The 24,981-nt window shown below is 39.4% G+C and overlaps 1 protein-coding gene across 8 annotated transcripts in view; it reads right to left on the bottom strand.

Moving 5' to 3' along the window:
* THADA (THADA armadillo repeat containing) overlaps window positions 1-24,981 on the bottom strand; it is a 170,627-nt gene that overhangs the window by 23,788 nt on the left and 121,858 nt on the right. For 4 of the 8 annotated variants that reach the window (XM_049833903.1, XM_049833902.1, XM_049833906.1 and 1 more), the window contains 5 exons: window positions 14,595-15,007; window positions 14,137-14,258; window positions 12,677-12,818; window positions 9,092-9,236; window positions 5,098-5,229 (listed from right to left, as the gene is read on the bottom strand). In XM_049833903.1, coding sequence (XP_049689860.1) covers window positions 5,098-5,229; window positions 9,092-9,236; window positions 12,677-12,818; window positions 14,137-14,258; window positions 14,595-15,007 — 954 coding nt within the window. Of the gene's footprint in view, window positions 1-5,097; window positions 5,230-9,091; window positions 9,237-12,676; window positions 12,819-14,136; window positions 14,259-14,594; window positions 15,008-18,596; window positions 18,669-24,981 lie in introns of those variants that run through there. The other 4 variants (XM_049833904.1, XM_049833905.1, XM_049833909.1 and 1 more) reach the window with 4 other exon arrangements.

Here is a 24,981-nt window from a genome sequence, read left to right as displayed (position 1 = left end):
TGCTAAAGTCTAGAAAAGAATTCAAAGTCACCTTGAAAATGTTTTAGTTCTTTAATCTAATTAAATGATACTTTTTCTTCCCCCACAAGCAGCACATTTTAACTTCTCCCTTTACTCACATTTGTACTCTGTAGTCAATAAGCAAAATAAAAGTTGCTGAAAGGCTCCTACATGCATTTAGTCTGACACAGTAAGATAGGGCTGAGATACTATGGGCCACTAAAACACAGGTCAATACCCAGCAATGAAGACTTCCACAAGAATCTCAACCCAATCTGCTCTGTAGAACAGTGCCACTCCTTTCCCAAGAGGATGCCCTTCAGAAGGGGGAGTCGGCTTCTTTAAACCAGCCAGCTAATAATGGTTTTTTGCTGATGAATCAAGAAATAGGACATTTGTAATTTTCACTAATTATTTTTTTCTGAAGATGAAAAGTAGAATCTATCAGGAAGGGAACAACCATCAAGAGAAGAAAAGAGAGCTTTGCATTGCCTTTTGTTCAGAAACTCCTGGCACAGGAGTATCATCTATTGCTTATCTCTTAAGCATGTGGAATGGGAACAGAAGGGACAGTATTAATATACCTGAATTTTTGGCCAGTGGATTAAATCAGCAGTATGTTCAAAACTGACTCCATCATTTGTAGCCCCAATCCTATTCTCAGAATTACTCAAGAACTAAGGGAAATAACAACAACATTGGACTGATTTTCAAAGGGGCTTACAACACACCCAGTGATGGTGGCGCTCAGAGCGGGCCATTTAGCTAGCTGGTGCTGAACAATGTCACACAGCTTCCAGTCCGTGAACTAACTTGCTCATCTCTATACAGTACTGCTATTTCACAATAAATGTAGCAGAAAGCTCCTGAAGGCCTAAATTATATTTGAGAAGAATACTTAGGCTGCTAAATCACTCAGGCACTTTCAGAAGATTTACTCCAGTTCGCGAATCTAATTGTTCATCTAAACCTTATTCAACTTAATTTTAAAAATCGGCTAAATAAGGTGCTAATGCTGACAACACTAAAAATGCCCTTAAACCCATTTAAGGTTAATTTGGTAATTTACCAACATAAAGGTTAAACTGACTAAAGGTAGTTTTTTATATAGAATTTTACAGAATTGCACTGGCTTAGCTACAATAGTAAAAAATAGTTTATTCAAACTTCTCTAATACTGACAAGCTCATAACATTACTTAAGGTAACGCTTCTCTAGATAAAAAAATCCATAGAGGAAAATGACACCAATAAATACAGTTTTTGTTCTAGCAGTGAGTCACTTGAATTTTTCAGGATATTCAGTAAAGCAATCATCAGCAGAGAAATAAAACTCCTATTTCCCTGACTTAAATGATCTTCTTTCTTGTAAGGAGTAACCCTCTTGGGTAAGAAATGCTGCTGTGAATAGGTCTAGACTTTACACAGCCATGGGTCACTAATTTAATTAGATTTCAAAGCCGCTATTCTACATTTACACTGAATACAATACTTCCTGTACCCTCCCTCATACAAAAAGGAATAAAACAATCCCCCAGAAGTTTACACCTCAATGCATGAGGAAGCAACAACAAAGTGTATATACAATACCTTGAGTTACAGATGGGGTTTATATTGTTCAAGTTATTAGGAAAACCTTAACTACCTTCTAAGTTGGTACTTTTAGCAAGGAAAACAAAGGTTTTCTCCTTTCTAGTGAGATAGGATTCTGTTTGACCTGCTCTGCTCAGAAAATGACTGCCATCAGCCAACCTCAGTAATGTCCCTTCCTAATTATGAGCTTTTACACATATTACAAAATTAAATCAAGTGTCTCTATATCAATAAAAGAAATTTAAAAAATTAACTTTACTGGTAACAGTGGAAGTCCTTGCCTTCTATAAAAAATAGTAGGTTTTGCAGGGGTTTTCTGGGGGGGCGAAGGGTAGGGTACAGTGAGGACAGGAGCCCTGCCGTGCATCAGTGTTTGGTCTTCTGAGCTTTTCTCCTTTCAAACGAAAATGGGGGCTGCAGTTTTCACTGGGTTCTTGTATCACATTTGTTACCCTGCATTTCAGACTCTGCAAGGTTACTGCTCTCATAATTTGAGTGATCCAAAGCTGCATGGATTAGTTACTTGAGGAAATTGGGGGGTTTCCCCTCACTAAAAGCCATGAGGGTATAATAAGAAACCACGTTCATATTTTTTTCCAGGAGCTCACAAAACATTTCAAAGAATTACAAAAGATAGGAGCTGTTACTGGAAGTGAAACCACACTAGCAGGCAGGATCATTAGCCTCCAGTTTCACCATCTGTAAATGACCTGAAAATACCTATTATTTGATAGTATCATACTGCTATACATTTGAACTGTTAATCGGCAACATGTATATAAAGGAAAAATGTCCTATAACAACTATATGAACAATCTATGCAAATAACTTTGTTATTATTAACAACAGTCCAACTTCACACATCTGCTGAAGCAGAGTACAAATTCAGTCTCAGTCCAGCTGTTATACGCAAGTATACACCCTTTCATACTCCATTCTTTCACAGGAAAGCCAGATGCCAGCTTATATTATGCATGAAGGGCAGGGGCAGATGTCTGGCTATAATCAGGGATTCCTCTGGATCTGACATGTAAATGAAACACTTAAGGTGTTAATTCCTGAAGCCGACAATACAGTTCTTCTGTAGGTAGCTACAGCCTACTACCTTACTGTGTACACAGAGAGAGAGAGAATTTTGTGAAGAACGGATATAATGATGTTAGTGCCAACATTTTCTGGCAAGTCCAGTGCTTGGCTTTTGTAAGCAGCATTCCTTCTCTCTGTATGGCAAATTAACAGCAGTAAAAGGTGAAACACACCGTAACTTATTTCTACAGTGCAGCATTTCTGGAAATATAATGGCTACTAGGATAGAAAAATTTTTGATGCACAGATCAAGCTGAAATTATAATAGTCTCTTTGCTCTCTTATATTAGCTAGTGGTAATGGCAATGAAATAAAAGTCAAACAATTACAGAATGCATGAAAATAGATTTCTCAACATCCATTCCTCTTTCTGATCTCTTGATAAAACTGCTGGGCCACAATACTTATTTGTCATCATATAATGGAAATGAAAAGTTAGTCAATGTAAGATATCCAGCAAATTGTTATTAAATAAAAGGTTTAAAGAGAGCTGTTTCATGGTTTCTAACAGATTTCGGTGTATCAGCTTAGATATTTTAAAATTAGTGCTGTGATGAAACAGCAGACTTTCATGGTATGAAAACTGAGAAAAAAATAAGTAGATATTTGAATGCAATTTAAAAATTGCCAAGACAGAGAGCACTGGCGATCTATGAATTGTCTAAACCCCAGGCCCAAACATATTGCATACTCTCATGTGCACACGAAAAGAAAGGGGGTAAATGGAAGTAACAAACAACATTCAAAGGTAAGCTTATTTTAATCTAGTTGTAAACAAAAGCCACAGGGGCAAAATTCCTTGCCCTGCTCACCCAAAAGCTAGAAAGCAAAGCATGAAAAGTGAAAGGAGTTTAGTGGGGAAAAAGAGGTCACAGGAAGCAACAATAATAATGTCAAATGGAGGTGGAAAGAAACTGAATTCTATCTTCTCAAAAGCAGCGTTCTTTGCTAGTAACAGATGAAAGACATTTATTTCATTAAAAGCAGTTTAAGAACAGGAAGGCACAATTAAGTATAACTAAGGGGTTAACATAAGTTTGGGGAGGGTGTCCCTACCCTAACTAGGAACATAGCAAATAAACAATTAGGATGTTATTTCCTCGATTATGGCCACTTCTGCTTTACAAAGTGAGAAGTTATAAAAGCAGGTGCTGATGTGACCTTAGTACTAATTAGTAGGACAGAGCCCTCATCCAGTTACAGGGCAATATTCCTTGGCAAAGGGATACAACAAGGAAGAAGATGCAAGGAGACAGAAAGAAAATCCAGCATTATCTCCAAAGAAAGTACCATCTTGTGACATTTGAGAATGTCCCCCAAAGGCCAGCATCGGGGACTTGAGGCACACACACGCAGAGCCTCTTGATACTCAAGAGAGCTGTAGCTGGGACTAGATAAATTGTGAGAGCTGTGATGAGAGTACTAGAACGAGAGCCGTGAGATTTAACAGGAAGATGAAAGCCATCCGTAACACACCCCTCCTTTTACCTTATCCTACTCCGTAGCACTGTGCCTGACCAATGCCAGCTCAAAAACACATCTGCCACGTAAGCACATTCCTGGCTACTTCTGTCTACAGTAGTGGCAAACATACATTTTTAATGCCTTTTCTGATTTTTTTTTTAAACCACAGGGCTGCTTTATCTCCAGTCTAGCAGAAGTTCACATGGAGATGGCTGACAACTTCGAACTGACTGCAGACAAGCCGGTACAGGCATTACTGAGTAGCACAGACTGGTAGGGGCCACCAGCGAGACATAAATTTGGTAGCAAATTCTAATTTATTCACAACACATGGAAGAATGTATCAGCAAAGGCTCTCAAAGTGAAGCACATTAGTTAATCAAGCCTACTCAAGTTTTGTGGCTATTTTAAAATTAATAGGGTTGAGTAAACTAGGGCATGCAGACAAAAAGGCCCACATCCTCGAAAGCCCATTGTGGGTATGCTGAGAGTTGTCTTTGTTGATCTGGATCTAAATGGATTTCAAAGTCTAATAATGAATCAATGAGTTGAATACAGTTTCCCAGATTCCTATCTCTCTGTGATCAGGCTACTATAATGACCTGGGATTCAAAGAGCATCTTCCACTGCATTATATTAGACCAAAGCTGGTATTAAAGAACTTTCAAAATGTGAAATTATGTGATAGTTGACTCATCACAGCAAGAACCATAAAGCTGAATACTGCTGTGTCTTTTTTACATATCCATGTAATGTATGCAAATTATACCAAGAACAGTAAAAGCAAAATAATAAAGCATGGTAGGTGTCAAACATCATAACTTGTTTTCTTCCATGGTATATGTTTATAAGAGATGCATGGATCACTTTACAGTTAGCAAGAAGTTTGTGATGAGAAATACTTTTGTCTCCCAAGTATCCAGTAATATTTAAAAGTAAAGAAAAGCTGACATACCTGTTCCTTTACTGCTCTTTTTTTCAGACTGTGCCACTTGTATAACCTCAGCAGCAGCATCTCTTACTACCAAATCTTCATTCTGCAGCAGTAGAACCACGCATTTCCACATCGCAAGGGTATCAGACAGTCCTATATTTATTTATGGAGAAAAATTAGAATTCTATTTCTTACATGCATTCAAAGAACTTAGAGAGCTCTGTTTACACACCTAAATGCAACAAATGCAGAGAAACACTGAAACAAGGGCAGGAGAAGTGCACTGGCAAACTACTGGGAAGACAACTGGCAATACGATCAAAGTTTTCAGCATGTGTGAACTTTATCTAGGCGATGACTCAGCTTAGTTTAAACAGTGGGAAACAGATAATAGAATGGACCTCTCTTAATCTGGGTTCAACTTTAAGTCGTGGGTGCTCTGAATTTTCTGCAATTTCTGCCCAATTCCTGTTTGGCAACAGCAAAAGTTTTGCCACTGGAGATTGACCAACGCACTGTGATCATGGATTTGGAACAGGGGCTGCCAAACCAAGTTTTGTTCAGACACTGCCAGTAGTGCTGGCCACAAATGCCATTCCCCACAGGAAAGGGAAATGATCTCCCCCCTCCCAGAGATCTACCTGTCATCTACTTCTCCTATATCCACCTCACCCCACCACTCACCAACATGCCCTGCCATCCTTGTACCCACTACATGTTGGAAGCAAGGCAGCTTTAATCCATGGGGTAATTACCTGCACACAGTTAAGACTAACCAGAGAGAACTGCCAAGAGGGAGGCGTTCATTTGGTAAACCCCAAACAGGCAGACACCACATACCTCCCTCATGGCAATTCAAATCTCACAAGCCATGCTCCACTTGCAAACCCTTGTGCCATTTAATGGTGTCACACTAAGGATGACTAGCTGAAGTCACAGAACTGTACTCATAGGTTTGCTGGGGTACTTTTCAGCTGACTTTTCTGCTCTCTTTGAATGTCCTCATTAAAGGAATTCACTGAAAGGTCTCTTTTAGAGACAGCCAGCTGTTAGTTATTACTTTCTGGTGATCACAGGGAACAATAGAGTTGGTGCCTCATTGCTGTGCTGGTTTTCTTCAAGCATGTTATCAACAGGTCTATCAGAGATTTGTATTACAAGGCTAGCTAGACAATTAATTGTATTTCACTGCTTGGCCAAAATTAATTGCTTGAGGCTTTACTACACAGGCAGAAGAAGCATTCCTGTATTTCATGTAACTTCCCCATGTGGGAATAGCATGGAGTATAATTATTTCAGAAAGAAGTTGCTTTTTTCTGGCATGACACACCCAATAATGTTATACTGGCACAGCTAGGGCAGAATAATTATTTCCTTCTAGACACAATGGCCAGCTTGCCCACCTAGACAAGTTTCTACTGTACCTCCAGAAGAAGTGGAAGTCTGCAAATGGGTCTTTCAGAAAGACTTTTTCTAAATCCTCAAGAAACATGATGAAGAGATGATGGAGTCATCCAGAAAATAGTGATCAGCATTCACCCTCTTCCTCTTATGAACATACTTAATGGAAGCTTATGGGAACAACTACAACTGCATTTCATACAACCACAATTTTCTTTAACTTCTACTTTCTACTATAGGTGGTCAAGCAAAGTGATGCAAAACAAGGCATAAAAGTAAAAACTGTTTGTATGTGCATAACCTCTTTAAGGGAATGATTCTGGGTTTGTATCACTACAACTAAACACCAGATCATGCTCCTGATTTGCTAAACTTCTCACTGCAGTACTGACAGTTTCACAGCTGTGAAGAACCCCAGATTGACAATTCTAGGTAGTATAGAGGGTTGGCTCTGCATCTTTCCTCCCCTGGCCCAATTTTCAGAGCAAAGAGCTAGTTCAGATGGCTTGCCCACTGAGGCCTTGGGGCTTGCTTTTGTGGGATGTTTTTTGGGGGATTTGGTGGTTTTGTTTGTTTTTCTTTGTTCTGTTAAGATTTTATGCAGGATACAAACTGCTGCTATTTTTTATTTCAGACCTTCACATCTGCCTGATTGGAAAGCATGGAAACCAGAAACTGTTCTGACAAGATCAAAGAGGAAACTCTGTTCTCCATCAGCTATGGACCAGATCCAAATGGCAACAGACAAGAAGCACAGCATTTGGGAGTTTTTCACTCCAATACCTCCACTGTCTTCATTTGATATAAAATGGTAATGTCTGTCCTACTCAGAGCTTTAACTAGATGGTAGAGGTCAAGATTTCCAGAGTTGATACTATGAACACTTAATAGTACACTGTCTACCTCATATAACAGATGTAGCTCTGTTAAACGGTATCAATACCTCTTAAAAGACACATCTCAAAATAAATAGCTGACTTTTTAAAAAACACCACTATCTATAGTCTAAGAAATATACCATTCTTCTCATCTAACAAAAATTTGGATCCAGTCCATATACATGGACTTAAGCTACTCAAACTAAAAACATTTAAATAACTACATTGGAATAAAATATCATAGAATCACAGAACCATTTAGGTTGGAAAAGACCTTCAAGATCATCGAGTCCAACCATCAACCATGCCCACTAAACCATGTCCTGAAGTACCCCGTCCACTCGCTTTTTGAATACCTGCAGGGATGGTGACTCAAACCACTTCCCTGGGCAGCCTGTTCCAATGTTTGACAACCCTCTCAGTAATGAAATCTTTCCTAATATCTAACCTAAATCTCCTTTGCCTCAACTTGAGGCCATTTCCTCTCGTCCTATCTCCAGCTACCTGACAGAAGAGACCAGCACCCACCTCACTACAAGCCCCCTTCAGGCAGTTGTAGTGAGCGATAAGGTCTCCCCTCAGCCTCCTCTTCTCCAAACTAAACAGCCCCAGCTCCCTCAGCCGCTCCTCATAAGATTTGTGCTCCAGGCCCCTCACCAACTTGGTTGCCCTTCTCTGAACACGCTCCAGCACCTCAATGTCTTTCCTGTAGTGAGGGGCCCAAAACTGAACGCAGGACTCGAGGTGCGGCCTCACCAGTGCCGAGTACAGAGGAACAACCACCTCCCTGCTCCTGCTGGCCACACTATTTCTGATACAGACCAGGATGCCACTGGCCTTCGTGGCCACCTGGGCACACTGCTGGCTCGTATTCAGCTGGCTGTCACCAGCACCCCCAGGTCTTTCTCTGCCAGGCAGCTTTCCAGCCACTCTTCCCCAAGCCTGTAGTGCTGCATGGGGTTGCTGTCACCCAAGTGCAGGACCCGGCACTTGGCCTTGTTGAACCTCATACAATTGGCCTCGTCCGATCGATCCAGCCTGTCCAGATCCCTCTGGAGAGCCTTCCTACCCTCAAGCAGATCAGCCCTGCCTCCCAACTTGGTGTCATCTGCAAACTTGCTGAGGGTGCACTCGATCCCCTCATCCAAATCATCGATAAAGAGATTAAACAGAACTGGCCCCAATACTGAGTCCTGGGGAACACCACTTGTGACCTGCCGCCAACTGGATTTCACCACAACCCTCTGGGCTCGGCCATCCAGCCAGTTTTTCACCCAGCGAAGAGTACACTTGTCCAAGCCATGAGACGCCAGCTTCTCAAGGAGTATGCCATGAGAGATAGTGTCAAAGGCCTTGCTGAAGTCCAAGTAGACAACATCCACAGCCTTCCCCTCATCCACTAGGCGGGTCACCTGGTCATAGAAGGAGATCAGGTTGGTCAAGCGGGACCTGCCTTTCATAAACCCATGCTGACTGGGCCTGATCCCCTTCTTATCCTGGACTTGCCATATGGGTGCTCTCAAGACAAACCGTTCCATAATCTTCCCTGGTACCGAGGTCAAGCTGACAGGCCTGTAGTTCCCCAGATCCTCCCTCCGACCCTTCTTATAAATGGGAGTCACATTGGCAAGCCTCCAGTCCTCTGGGACCATATATATGTACACAATACATTTTAAGTCATGTATTAATGGGTTTCATCTAAAAGGATCCAGAAAATTAATGTTCAAACTACTCACCAAGAATGAGCTTCTCATTGATCAGAAGGAACGATGTTATACTTTTAAGAACTTCAGCAGCTGCTAACAGCATCTCTGTCTGTTGCTCATCTCCACAAAAATAAACTAACAGCTGAACCCATGTTTTCAGGACTTTTTCTGAAATCTGAAGACACAGAACATGTGAGAAATATGCTGTACAATCCAGTGTTACCACTTACCATCACATTAAACTATGGACCACCAAAGGGATACCACTCATCATTAAATGCTGGGGGTTTTTTTGAGGTGGTGAACCCCACAAGTCCATTCAAATTTAGCTTACTATGTGACAGATAATCAAGATGGGAGATTTTCTTCTAGTCAGAGCAGTATTCATAGGCAATTCTCTCACCCTGTCCCTTCACACCAGACTCACCAATGACCACACAAGTCAAAGCATATCTTTGTGTCCTCAGTTCTAAACATGCAAGCCAAATATACCAGACTATAATGAAGAGAAGCAATTTTCAGAAGTGTCCTACACGTAGACACATACACATATCTGGAGAAACAATTAAGAGCATGTGAACTGTAGAATCAATCTTAGGCTTTGGTAATGATACAATGCTTCGTAAAGGGGTGAATGCGGCTCCATCTGTCTCCTCTGCAGATACTGAGGATGGAAATTTTTTTTAACAAGACTGCTAAGATATCTTGGGTTCTGATAGCATGTTGTGTTGGTTTTGGCTGGGATAGAATTAGTTTTCTTCATAGTAGCTAGTATGGGGCTATGTTTTGGATTTGTGCTGGAAACAGTGTTGATAAATCCACAGGGATGTTCTTATTACTGCTGAGCAATGCTTACACAGAGTCAAGGCCTTTTCTGCTTCTCACCCCACCAGCGAGGAGGCTGGGGGGGCACAAGGAGTGGGGAAGGGGTGCAGTTGGGACAGCTGACCCCAACTGACCCAAGGGATATTCCAGACCATATGACATCATGCTCAGCATATAAACCTGGGGGAAGAAGAAGGAAGGGGGGACGTTCGGAGTGATGGTGTTTGTCTCTCCAAGTCACCCTGCTTTCTGGAGATGGCTGAACACCTGCCTGCCCATGGGAAGTGGTGAATGGATTCCTTGTTTTGCTTTGCTTGCATGCATGGCTTTTGCTTTACCTATTCAACTGTCTTTATCTCAGTCCATGAGTTTTCTCACTTTTACTCTTCCAATTCTCTCCCCCATCCCACTGTGAGGGAGGTGAGTGAGCAGCTGCCAGGTGCTTAGCTGCCAGCTGGGGTTAAACCATGACATGTGTGCATTCACAACACTGAAGGAATCTCCATGTTGACCTATACACAGCAAAGCTTGCTGTCCTAGAACATGAAGAATTACAAAAAAAAAAAGAACAGGAAAGAAATTTCCTGGTTCAAATAAAATCCAGTTGCCACCTTTTGGAAAATACTTAGTCCTCAGACATACACTAGGAAAACTACTACTGAGTAATAATAGGACAAAGCTTTCCAATGTGTGGTGATACCTACTAGATTTTTTGTGGAAAGAAATAATGTGCATTTTACCCATAACTCAAATAGCGCTTCCAAGACTTGTAAACTCTGACCCCCGTTGGGACAGCTGGGCCATAATTGGGAAGAGAAAGTCCCAACTTCCATAAGTGACCAAGAAGGAGCTGGAATCCCCTGCAAGTGCCACCCTCAGGAGAGTGGCAGGTCAGTCAAGGAGCAGCAATCTCAAGCGCAGGTTAGATAACAGAACATGCCAACTGCAGGAGGTGGCACCCACGCACAGCCACAAACAAGCCTGTGCTACAGCTATCGGAGGAAGCTCCAGAGGGGAAAAAACCCTCCAACAGATTTGGACCTCATGCACAGGAGAAGAGGAAAAGCAGCATCAGCTCGACCTGGAGACACGCGAGGTATGCACAGTTAATTTTTTTTTTTCTCCTTTCTTTATTTTTTTTTTACTTAAATTAAAGGAAGTGAAAAACAGAACAACCAAATAAGGCAAAGAAAAGAACCAATGAAAAGGTGCCTTGAGTTAAAGGGCAGAGAGGCGCGGGAGGACTCATAGAGAGATAAATGAAACCCCAGTAGTACTCTGCCTCATTCCGCATGGTACGTGGCCATGCACCTGCACTACACAAAGGGACAGAGCCACAGCATGTCCTACAGTTCTGTAACAGGTTAAAAAAAAAAATATCCCAAGATGTTACAATTACTCAAATTCTGAACAGACACATGGACTATCTAGAAAGACAGAACTTGACTTTTACCTCATGGAAGAGAAACAATCCCTTCTACAGATGCAAATACTAAATGCAAGCCTAAAGAAAGAATTTAGATGGAAAACTGATATACTTGGTCTTTTACAAAGCAGAAGACGCCCTCTGTACAGATATCTTACATCTCACATGATTTACATGATTATTAGGTAATGTTGTTTTAGCATTACGACACTTAAGATTGTTACAACATTTTTCATTAATTCCTCTTTGTAAATGAATACAAAACTTCAGAGCAATAACATGTTCCACATCTATTTGTGAAACCAGGTTTACATGGTTATTTTAATGTTTATAACTTGAAGTCCTTGCATTTTGCCTTTCTTAAACAAAAAGATTTAACATCACAATTCATGTTCCAAATTCTTGGGTCCAAATCTGTGGCTTCCTTTTTTTTTTATGAGACAAGATTATTAGCATACAATATGAATCAATTCTGCTGCACATTCTATGAAAAATAACAGCTACATAAGGAAAAAAAAATATCTTCATTTTAAAACAGACCACGACAATTTTGTCTATTTTAAAATATCCATTAAGTGTTCTTTGTGTCTTTGAAAACATAAAAACCCCCTAAAATTGTCTAGCACTAAAAGCTGCCTTAGCAGTGCTCTATGCATACAAATGTAACATCACAGACTGACAATTTAAAATCAAAAGAAATCTGAGGCAGTAATTTGTGCTGGTATAAATCTAAATTAAATAGCCCATAAACAGGAATGGAGAACACAGAGCCTTGAACTTTGCAAAGGTTATTATATTTACTCTAGGTTTTAAAAGCAAATTTTAAGAGGAAATTCAATGAGAAACTCCACGCAGACAACAGGCTGGTGTGCTTAGACAGTGATTTCAGGCCTGAGACTTGGCAAGGTCACACTGCCTACAGCAAAGAAAGGAACTGCACCCAGCCACTGCTTCAAGCTGCTTGCCTTCCCTTCTGACCTGCTCCCCAGCAATCAGAAACCACAACAAAGTTGCACTTTAGTAAATCGACTGGATTCAGTACATGTATTAATCATTGTAGGCATTTTTCTTTCCACATTATAGCAACTATTTTGGATGCTCTCAGAAGTTGAAATTAATCCATCAGAAAAATTCACTTACATATTTAACTTGAAGTAACTTTGAGGGGATATACTGAGATGATATTCATGGCTGTTTCATTTCAGAATGTGGCAGGGTATTTAGAGAGGAAGCCATAATGCCAGAAAAGGTGCAATGACACAAGAAAACACAAACTTGGGGCTTCTATCTAAAAGAAGCCACATAACTTCTATCACCAAAAACTCCAGAATTACAAAATTGTTAAGCAGCTCCATTTCTCTTACCTGCTGATGGTTCTGCAAAAGATGGATAACCAACTTGGAGGCAAATTTGAGAGCTATGCTTTGTACTTCAGTGCTGCTAAAACAAGGTAAAGAATGTATCAAAAAAAAAAAAAAAGCAGCTATTTCTGCCATTATTTCATCTCTAGGAAAAAAACAACCAGCCAGTTCTTAATCATTCTTGATTATCACCAATGGGTATTTTGCAAGCTGAGCACTCGGAATTTTTACATTACAAATCTTGATGTTAGTTAAGTTTTTAGTTGAGATGCAAATGAAATATGCTCTTACTTTCAGCTCTCTGGTGTTTATTTTCTACCTGCATACTTCCCATAGAAAAACACATTTGAAAATGGAAGCCAAGTCAAACAAACCAGACATTATTTTAAATGATAAACAAAAGCATTTCTTCAAGCTGGTGTAAAGCTCCAGGAGTACCTCTTCTAGAGCTGCTAAAAATGTTACTAGTGCAGAACACGTGAAATGTCGTCTGCTGAGCCTCCATGCTGCCCAGCAGGGTCTAAGGACTCGGCACTTGGCACCATGGCTCCTGAAGGGCTGGTCTTACCACAAGGAAAGGCAACACCTGAGCAATAAGGTTTGCTATTTCAGCTATTTCCCTCTAACAGCACCAGTCAGTGTTACTTTACCACAAGTACCTTGCTTCATTCCAGAAATAAACACTCCACATCATCATTTAAACTTGAAAAATTTAGTGCAAATAAGCAGCAAATGTGCACAGCTATAAAATGCTGTTCTACACTGTATACCATAAATATTCTACATTGGCAACACTGGGGTGCAATGTTTATATGGCTGAAAAAAAGAGACTATTAGAAACAGGATGGTCTTGCCCTTAGAGCCTGGACACTTTAACCCTGTTTGTCCATTCCATTATGAATAGATGGACACAGCTTCTAATTCAGTACAAACTGGCTCCAAATTTTCAGTGCTTTCTGGTGACTTTATAGTCTGATTAAGGAGTGCGAACCCTAAGGATTAGGGTTAACCATTTCTGCCAATCCAACAAGTGAAATCAGATCTGTCACTCTCCCTGCAGACCATCTGCAGATAAATCAGGATAGCACGGATGGCAGATTCATGGATGAGTGTATGTTTGGATCATCAATTCTATGTGTTAAGGTGTTTCCCAATTACCATTCAGGAAGATCTATGCTCACTGGCTATCATCTAACAGCCAGAGTAACTTATTATTTCAGGAACTGTATTACTGGACATTTACAAGATGCTTGCCAGTATGACTTGTAGGCCTTTTTAATAATTCAGATCTGTGCCTAACTTCTCTGAAAAATTCTCATCAAAAGCTCTCTTTATTCAAATGAGCCACACTCAATTTTCTGAAACATGGATTTTTAAATCAACAGTCCAAAACCAATAAATTAATGCTTCAACATTTAAAGTTTTTAAAACATAAGTATTTTAACAAGCGTAACAGACCATACCTGTTGGCGATATCTACAATGTTTAAACTCCAGGTTAAGAGCTCATTTGGATTCATTTTTATAGAGCATTCAGTCTTTGGAAGCACGTTTCTGAGATCCATAGTATAAAGAATTTCCAGCACCTGCACACACAATTCACAAACAATGAAGTTGCAAACAATCTCAATATCAATGTGTACACTTGAGATCAATAAAACACTGACTGAAACCCCGCTCCAAGAACACAAAGGTCCTCTTCTGACAGTGCTAAGATAGGAAAGAGGAAGTTCTTGCTTTTATGCAAGAACATCTGTTACAGAATTATAGCACAGCTCTTATTCAATGTAAAAAAAACCACCACCAAAAACCACTCATGTACTATTTAAAAAACATCATGCACGTTTGAAACATATTTTTAAAAATTAAGAGTATCATTTACTGCAAACATATCAAACGTCAATAAAATAGCACCCTCCTACCTTGCAAAAACACTGGAGGTTCTTTTCCTTCAGAGCCATTGTGAGAAGAGCGCCTTCCAAATCAATGAGTAAACACAATACACCTCCTCCTTCTTCTGCAATCTGCTTGGAATTTATTTGCTTCAGCCAGAGCAGTATTGCTTCCAATGCAAGCAGACGTACTTCATGAAACTCACAGTGAAGGAGATGAACTATTGACAATGGTGGCTTGGCTATTTTCTTTGCAACAGGTGAACTGCTGCTCTGGATGTCAGGACCTGCAGTCACCAACAGCACTTCTATCACAAGTTTGGTGATGCTCTGAAGGTACTGTATCAGTCCTGGTACTGCAGATGAGTAGGGAATACCAGACATCAATTCAGAATCTGAAATGACTCTGTTCATCTCTTCCCAAAATCCAAACAATGGCATTCCTGAAATGAGAATAAAACTAAGTAAAGTGACAAATAGATAATGTTACCACCTGCTCCAGATCATGAAGTGATTCTGAAGTTGAAAAACATCAGGTGTGCAAAAGGTATCACAAGGTAATTTCAGGCATGAAATGAAAACATAGTCCTCCTTCATTTTAAACTGATTCTGAATTATAAACCAGCTTTCCTAGATATCAGGTGTATTCATATTTAAATAGAAAGAAATAAGGACACAAACTTTTCTGAAAACTGTAAATTGTTCAATACATGGGATGAAAGCTTCAACCAACTTAAAAAATCCTACAATACTTTGCAGATTAAAAAATCGCCTGTCATCTTCACCAATTACAGCTCTTTGATATGTATTTCCTTAAATCAAGCTACTAATACGGTCTTGCAAATTGTACATGCTTTGCACTACCATTGTAACACAAATAAACTGTATTAAATACATTTGGAAAAAAAAAATTAGGTAGTTTGGAAACCTCAAAAAGCACCAAATACAAATATGCAATCATATTATATTAGGTAGAATAGCTCTAAAATCAGAGGTCAGACTGGAGAAAGTGCTGTCTGTCAGCTTACCCAGCTGCAACTGAAACCAGGAGAAACAATGACAGGGCCATTCTGATAATACTGGAAATCTCATGCTTTGCACAGCTTTAGTCAGAAAAGGTTACTATTAAGAAGATGATACTTCTGCATAAATACATCTGTCCTGTGTCTATCAATCTAAAGAATTTACTGATTAAAAAAATCCAGTGTGCTTTTCCTATGCTTATCAACTTCAAACAAGTAACACAGGTAAGAAAAAAGGAGCTGCACTGTAATCCCTCTTATGTACCAGCACAGGAACTGTGACATTTCAGCCATTTACACTGGTTCAACCTGCTCACATGGCACAGCACAGCCCAAGACCCTTCTTTAGTGCTTGGCCACCTCCTGGAGTGAACAAAAAGGTCACTGCTATCTGTGATGCCAGAGGGTTTTAGCCTTCAGCAAAGTTGGCAATGCTGACACAAAATGAAAGAAAAAAATTAATCGATAGTCCTCTCACACATACACACAGACTGAAATCCTCCCGTGCCTCGAGTTCAACCTTCTTCTCCATCATCAGCAGGAATGAATCATTTTATAATACTGAAACCAAGATTTTTGCCCTGTTCAGCTGTTTGTATAGCTTGTACTGTGAGGAAATTAATATGCTATACCCCACAAAATTCAAATACAAGTAAGAGAAAATCATGAAGCACAGAAGAGAACAACACTGCCACTGGTGTTAAGGGATATTAGAAGTTTAGGGTTTTTAAGATATCAAAATGCATTAAAGGTAAATACAAAGATTAAAGCAAACTTACTTAGATTTCTTCAGTATCTGCAAGAAGACAATTCATTGCCATGTAACTTTGCTATTTATAATTAAGTAAGCACCACGCACTACGAAAGCCTGTCCAAATATTACTATTAAATTGCTGAATTTGACATGAAGCTGCAACAAAAATGTGGATTCATTTTGTTGCCCTTGAAGACATTTCCCTAAGCCTTCTATTTAAAATTAAATACCCTTCCCTTTCACATTCAAATTCTTCCAAAGCCATCTTAATTTGTTCGACATTTACATAGAAATTTGACATGGTTGTACATTGTCTAGCATGTAAGGCAGAAGCATTTTCTGAGTAATTCTGGACAAGCTTCAAAGAAATTTGGTATTTGAAAAAGATTTGCAGACATATTACCTAACCATTAGTTCTGTCATTCATGTTTTCACTACAGTTTCTTTTCTGAATGGGCTTGATGTAGTCAAAGAAACTGCAATATCACTGCAAACCTATGTCACAGCATAATCCTCTAGATGACGCAGATGGCTTCCATGCAAACTTGTATATTTTATTTGCTACATTTTCTAAAACCCCTCCAAATAGAACGGCATTACATACCGGCATCGCAGCATGAACTAGCATTAATGCCTATGTCACACGACAAGTATCCAACTGCCAGAATTCCTTAATTTCCGAACTGTCTGGTTGCCTTGGAGAGGGATTAGGCCTTCGTCCCAGTTATTACACAGCCTGACTCCACAGACAGCAGTTAAACAACAGAAATAATCCCAGGCAGTTGAAAGAAAAAGTTCAAGTTCAAGCACCTTGGTTCGAGAAGAGAAGCTTCCTATGCACTTCCCTCCTCAGCTGCATTTCAGCAATACATGAGCCTGCTAGCTCAGTTGTCTGAACCAAGTATGTATTTCTAAGTATATTGCAAGAGAAGTGTTTGTATTTCTTATCAATGTTGCTTTACATTGAGGTATAGCTATCATACATGCAAGCAGTAACATGAAAACCAACAGGATGGAAGGGTCAAAGCTCTAGGGCAAGGCAAGGGACAACAGTATTAAGCAGACAAAAAGAGATAGAGATAAACATTAGGGTAAGAGGGGGAGGGTGTCTTTCATTTTGTTGGTGTCAACACTGCTAACTTTGCTAGAGCCTGCAACCTAATATCAGAAGGAGTGGTGACCCTTTTGTCAACTCCAGGAGCTGGCCATGCACTGAGCTTCAGATCCAGTTCAATAAACTTTCATTTGAATTTTCCAAGGCCAGCACAACTTCACTCAGTGTCTTCATCTTTGAAGGGGAAAATTATTTTTATATGAAAAACATGGTGGAGCTACTCACTCCTAGAAGTACTAGTTTGTAGAGACTGCAATACAAGAATCTTCTGCCACAGATCCTCTTTTTCTGTACATATCAGACACTTCTGGTTTGGAAGCCTTATGGATTATTTCTGGTTTCCCCATGTAACTGTGAAAGACTGGGCACTGTGGCTCATCTATTTTACAGAAAGTCTCTTTAAAACTGGATGTCTCAACAGCAAGGCTGTCAGCAAAATAAGACTGTCTGCATATTTGCTTAGCCTCAGCACGCCATAGAGCAAATCCTTCTGTATTCATCTCGTGCTCCACATGCTCTCCAGCACTCTTTTTTTCACACAAATACGTACAGAAGGAAAGAAAGCCCTTGTCTCATTACAATGCAGTGGAAATATACCTTCTTTCAACTTCATCGCTAAGAAATCTTTCCTGGCTTTCATGTAAATGTTTTCTCTTCTGCTTAACTTTAAGTAAACTCTTTTTCTTTGGCTTACATCAAAATATCCAACTAAACCAAAAAACCACACTGGTTCCCAAAGTAAATGTCTGTCTCTGTTGTTAAGATACAGTAAAGACATACTTCTATTTACAAACAAAAAATCACTGTACAGTTTGAACTACCAGCTGCTGTGAGAAGGAAGAACAAATTTTGGCTGACCAAACCAGGATCCTGGCAGACAGCAGTCTTGTCCAGGATGCTGACAGATGCAAAAGAGCCCCCAGGAATTAAGTGGATTAATTTCCCCACTGCCCTTAAGGACTGCTTCATTTGTGGGACAGTAAGAACTTCATCTCTCTTAGGAAGGAACGCACCTCGCGCAATAACTTTGTTCTCTTCAACACAGTGCATCAACATCCCACAGTCCTCCTCAATACCTTTATGTCCACTACACTGAGATATGCATACAATGTCTATGTCATATCATCTAGGTCTGAGGCATTGTTTTTTAAATCCTATTTGTGATCAACTGATGTTCGCAGTCAGTTACATGAAGTTAAATGGTCTTTCATAATCTGAAAATAAAGAGGAAAGGAAGAGGAGCAGAATGAAATTAGCAGACCTGATGAATCTTGAGCTACAAATCTCCTCAAAGTTTAGCCAGCTCCAAAACCTGTGCCCTGCCTTTCTTCTGCTCTTCCCCGCAGTGGCAGGCAGGCACTATTCTATAGTCTGTTCCCAGAGTAAGCAGATACATACAGTAAGGACAGAAAAACTTCCCTGCTCAGGGATTAACAAGCTGTCAGCTGATACTTCACCTCAGAGATTCTACAATATGTTCAAAAGTGACAGAAGTCATCTGAATTCCTTTCATATTTAAAACCTAAACGTGTTTCATCGCCTTGCCAGGTGATGTACAGGACTGATTATGTATTTCTGTTGAATTTAAGTAATTTTACAGTGGCTGTCTAGGCTACTGCCAATTGGACAGCTCTCTGTATCATCAAGTATTTATTGTGTGAGGGGCTTTTTTGCTCTATCTGTGATTATGATACAACTAAGTATTTGCACACTTGTAGATAAATATTGAGATCAAATCCTGTATGCAGCCCCTCGAGCATCCATACCATCTTCCTACTAGAGGCTCCAGAAAATAAGAACAAAGAAGGGAAAAGGGGGAGAAATTATTACTGACACCAGAAAACTTACTGACACTCTGCAAAGCCAGACAAAAATTACAAGAGCAGCAATGAAATGCTGCTGTGTCTGCAGTACAATGTTATAGGATGGGGGTCCAAGCATCAAAAATCTGGATATTCATCATCATCTTCACCAAGACCTGCAAGAAGTTGCAATTATTTAAGGACTGAGAAGTTAAAATCCCTTGCGCCCACAAACTACTGTCTATGTAAGGGTTTCTGAAGAGATCATATGAATAGAGAAGGCTGAAAGGTAATCAGTGCCAAGAAGAGATTTTCCTAGACAAATATTAAGGAAAAGTATTTTCTTTCATATTTTCCCTTTTTATTAAAAGTGGATTAGGCAAAGTCACTGGTAAATGGAAAAAAAACCCCAAAGAGAACAGAAAAGCTATTACAATGTGGAACTAAGATAACTGTTGATGATCAGGAAAAGGGCATATTTTAAGCATGATATTTTCTTTTAAAGACATCTGCAACATCTTTGACATCAGAGACTGAGCATCAGTACTCAAAATTCAAAACTACAAACATGAGTGATTAACAGAATCCACGGATAATATATTGTTGAGGACAGAAGCATCCCACTGCATTTTGTATAGTATAAGGAAAAGTTTTCAAAGGAAAAAAAGGGGGGGAAAGGAAAAAGCGTTTGATCTGGACACTGAAACTGCAATTTTTCTTACAGCTTCTCTCTGGCACAGCACCAAGTTTTCCACTTCTTTTGCATTCATAGAAAACCATAAACCCCCATGGATTCAGTGCAAATCAGTCAGTGGTACATGCTGGAATCTAAAGAGAACCCAAAACAAGATTTCAGAAGGATGAGCAGTCTCCCATCTTCACATGGGGACGGAATTTTAACTGCTAACATTTACAAACATGATCAACTGCACTCTCCCCTAGCATCACTTATTTCCTCTTAACACCTTTCCATATTCCCTGTTCAACACAGCATTCCAGCAATATCATGCTCTACCCTCCACAGCCCCCTTCCTTTCACTGTGTCCCTGTGATCTTTCTGAGAACACTTTTACTTTCCTCCTCCCATGTCTGTGCCACGAGTTCTGCCTCCGACATTTATTTCCTTGACCATCTGTTGTTGTTGCACACCTCCATCTCCTTTCTCCCAACATTTCTTCCTTCCAGCCTTGGTCCATTTGCTTTGTCTTTCTGTCTCGCACTCACTTTTGCGCTGTCTTTGGGCCACCTTAACATAGTACATCCCTCACTTGGTCTGCCTCTGGCATTTCACTGTCTGTGCAACTCCCAGTCACTCCCTGTCTCTTGGACCTCCAACAGTCCCATCCTCAACTTCTTCATTCTCCTGCCTGCACTGAATTAGAATATTGGGTACCCAACTACACTTCCTTTTGACTTGTCAGTACGTGTAGGCCATTTAGATGATTTCATAAATATGTTTTAAATCTTTACCTTCCCTGAGTCAAAATAACAACATTGACCAAGTGCCACATGAAGTTTATATAATTTCTGACATAATAAATAAAAATTGCTTTCAATTTGTTCAGATGGAATTTCTTACGTTTAAGCTAATTAGACCAAACAACCAAAACATGCATTAACAAGCTGCCAGCGTTTTTGTTCAAATAACTGTTTGGCCACACTTCTTAGGGACCTAGGTAAAGAAAGTTAAAGTATGGCTAAAATAACCAACCTAGTTATTCCTGTCAAATTTTTACCATTTAAACATTATCAGTTTTTAAGTCAACCTGCAGAAAAAAATTCTTTTAGCTACCATTTAGCTTCTTTTCAAAATAAGAAAGAGTAAGAAGTACAACATAGAAAAAAAGTGGGCACAGCCTTCAAATGCTATTTAAAAGTCCTACAAATCATATCATTCAGGCAAAACATTTAAGAGATTCCCACTTAAAAAACGAGATGTGCTTTCATTGCAAAGCATCTAGAAGTTTGATAATGCATACTATTTCTACCACTACATTTTATAACTTCTAACTAAAAAGGACAAATATCACTAAGAGAATGGTATTTGCATTATGTTATTTAAAACACAGTATTTTGTCATATCTAAGAGCATAAAAAAAGGACAAAACCAGCTGACAGTTGTACACAGTTGCCCATGTTTCTGATCTCATACACACATGTGCAATGCACAGTATTTTTTGCACTTGTTTCTGTTGCTCATGAGCAGAATTTAAGAATCTTAACTAAGCTACATCTACAAAAGGTTTAGCTGTTTGGAAGATAGTAAGAAAATGGAAGTCTGTTTCTGCAAAACTCAAGGAAAGAATACATTAGTGAGAGCAGAATACTGGCTGCTCCATTTTGATATCAAAACAATCTATGAACAAGATTAATTATGTAAATACTGAGTAGCTGTTCCCACTGATGACAACAACAGTGGAGTTTGGTTAATCTCAAGAACTTTTATAAATTCTTTCACCTCAAATGTAGAAAGGAAAAATGCATAGTTAGGGTTCAAGTGGCAGCTTCTCCTAAATCACAGATTCATCCTATTTGACATCCTGTTTAAATGTCTTCTCTTTCTCATCAAACTTGAATTTTGAAGATACTATACTCAATAACAGGCCAAACCAGCCAGGAGATAGACAGCATATATATATAAGAACAACTTGGAAGCATTATCTTTAGCAAATTTTTCTTTCATCTTTCCCCTGACTTCTGTTCTACATCCTATTTCACTTATGTTGATTACAACCCTGGCTAAAATACACTTTTATTAGTCAAGTGTATTTTAGTGAGTTGCATCCATCTTTCCCTTCAGGAATTGACAAAATACTATCAGAAAACTGTTCTGAGACATTAGCAAGAAAGAAAATGTGACCACTTTGTCTTGTTGCATTCTTCATCTCTTACGGAGAGACAGAGCATCCCAGATCTGAGCTTTCACTGCAGTACACTGCTCTGGTTCCTGTGTCACCAGTACCGCAGGATCACAGTAATACTATCATCTTATTGTTTAGCTTCAGACACCAATTTCCAGGAGAAGGTCCGAAAGCAGGAATGTCTATGACGGATCCTGTCAAAAGTCCACATATTCAGCAGAGGAACCTTATCCACGGAAATGCTGTATCAGAGCATAGCTTGGCTGTAGTCTGGTATTCTGTCTCTTGCAAAGCCCATCTCTGAGTGCAGAGCAAAGTGTGTAGCCTCAGACACAAGGAGGGATCTGTAGCACTACAGCTTGATAGACCTCTCCTAATTCCTGCTGATCCAAGACTTGTCAATTTGCAAATAATTATAAACACAGCTAAGGCTGGACATATTCTCACCTGGACTCAGAGGCATTTTTCCCCCTCCAAAGATGCCTACAAGTGTTACTTGCTTCTTCCAGTAATGTTTGAAGTGTGAAATTTGGGAACTTCCCCCTATTCTTACACCATCCACTCTGGTGCTGGTTTACTTCTGGAGGAGTAACTTAACTGATTTTTAGCAGTGCCAGAAAATCCTCTGGAAGAGGACTGCATTGTTCTACCCATTAGACTGAAAAGGCCCTGGACATCTGTAATTTCAAGTCTATAAAAACAGTTACTGTGGAGACAATATATCAAAGAAGTCTGCAAGAACAAATTCACTGGATATTATCAATAATGGCTAATACTGACAATAGACATTAGCTCATCAAATAATCCTAGATCTGGTAAGAACTTTTGTTTGCTCTCAATAAAGGCAAAAATAGCATTTTTATTTATGTATTTTAACTTTTTTTTAAAAAAAGGCTTGCTTCAGTTTTTTTCTGAGTTCCAACTGTACCTGATAACTGAAAAAACATACATAGTTGTAAGTTTACATAGTCTTGGCATTATGTATTGTCTCTGCACACCAGAAGACCCTCAGGCACATCAGGAGCTAGAAAAAATGCTCTAGATTTTGCCTATCAACTCAAGGAAAGAAAACTCTATTTTCCCAGTGACATGAATCAAGTAACACTTCCATCCAAACCAGCAAATCAGAATAATTATGGGACAGGGGGCGGGGGGGGTGGGGTGGGTGTTGTTGGTGGTGGTTTAATTATCATCATTTGGCCAGCAATAAATTTTTAGCTGGACAAGATGCTTTTGGTATCCATTACTCCCTGCCTTCCTTATCTGACATTTTAAATTGTTTTGAATTTGTGAAGTAAATTCCCTAAGGGCTGTCCCGCACTTTAAGAGACAGATTTTATTAATTGAAGACAACAAATCACTTACAGAAAATACTTGTAATGTAGGAAAGGCCTAGGCAGGGTTGTACTCTGAAAATCTCTTTGTAATTGTAGCCCCTTCAGACAGGCATAATCAATTAGAAGTGGTCTGATTTTAACTAGTTGCAGGCTCATTACATTGCATTCCCATTTCTGTTGATGAAAATCAGTTTCAGCCCTTGGCCTGGAACTCATATACAGCACTTCCTGAGGCCTCTTAGATAAACACATCAAGAAATAGCTTTATTTGGATTTGTCCTTCACCCTTTATTCATTGAAACAACTTTACGAATCAAGATTAAAACAGAGAAAAATTGGCTCATAACCAGAGATAAACATATATGAGCAAGATATTTAATCTCAGAAAAGTATAAAGCTTCAGTTAATAATTATTCCTTACAGAACATTTAAATGTGAGACTCAAAACATTCATTTTTAACTGCTGAGTTTAGTCTTTCTCTTACTGTGTCATGAGACACTCAGGTTCTGTTTAATATAAACATATTACTCCTTCATTTCAGAAGGGCTTCTGCCTGTGTTATATAAAATTGTCCCTAATGTATCTTCAAGTTTTCAAACCTGTATTTCCAGTCTAAGTTTCTACTCTCTGTAGATATTGCCTGCAACATATAATTTTAAACCTGTATCGGAATGAAACTTTTAGGCAAGACAATACTAATGAACTATCCCTAAGGAGAGAGAGTCTGCAAAAATAACTGCTTTCCTTCTACAGAAATTGTACCTTACAGCACCCAGGTTCAGAACAGTCCACGTGAGCTTTGAAAAATAAATGAATCCACTACAGTCAGTAATCCAGCCACAGCATGGTGCAGTCCCTCAGGCTCAAAGGGCTATTCACAAGTCAGTGGCATTAAAAAAAAAAAAAAAAAGAGGGGAGTTTCCTGGGGTGGAGAGGTCAATAAAAGACTTTGCAAATGTGCCACAATTGTTTAAAAACCAAACCAGACAAAAAACCTGAAGACAACTGAAATCGGAAAGAGACTGATAAAGGAAATGTAATGCCCTCTAAGTAAGGAAAGAAGGAGCCCTCACCTGGAATATTGGCTGTTCCTTCATAAAAGAAAATACAGAAATACAGTTGAAGGGGCTTTAGGGGTTGTTTTTGTTTATTTTGTAAATGTGATACACTGCTAGACTTTTTAATGTACTGCAAAGGATAATCACCAAGGCCAATGGCATATCAGGCTTTAAGAAACTTTATTTTGTATAAATAACGAAAATAAGTAATTATATATTGTAACATCAGAGTTATTGATAGTAGATATAGCTTACCCAAAACAAACATTAAAGAGCCAGAGGAAAACATCCGTAGAGACATGCTATATTGAAACTGCTTTATATAGGGTGGTGCATTCCTCCCTATAAAGGATGCAGCCCTTACCTAGTCACAAACAGCAGTCAGCACCTGACAGAATGAGACCTACAGTGGAACATCATCTGGAAATTTCCTTGACCAAACAGTACATCTTGACATTTGGGACCCAT

This window comes from Accipiter gentilis, chromosome 30 (genome assembly GCF_929443795.1).
Source record: "Accipiter gentilis chromosome 30, bAccGen1.1, whole genome shotgun sequence".
Taxonomy (NCBI): Eukaryota; Metazoa; Chordata; class Aves; order Accipitriformes; family Accipitridae; genus Astur; species Astur gentilis.
This window is presented reverse-complemented; position numbering and strand designations above follow the sequence as displayed.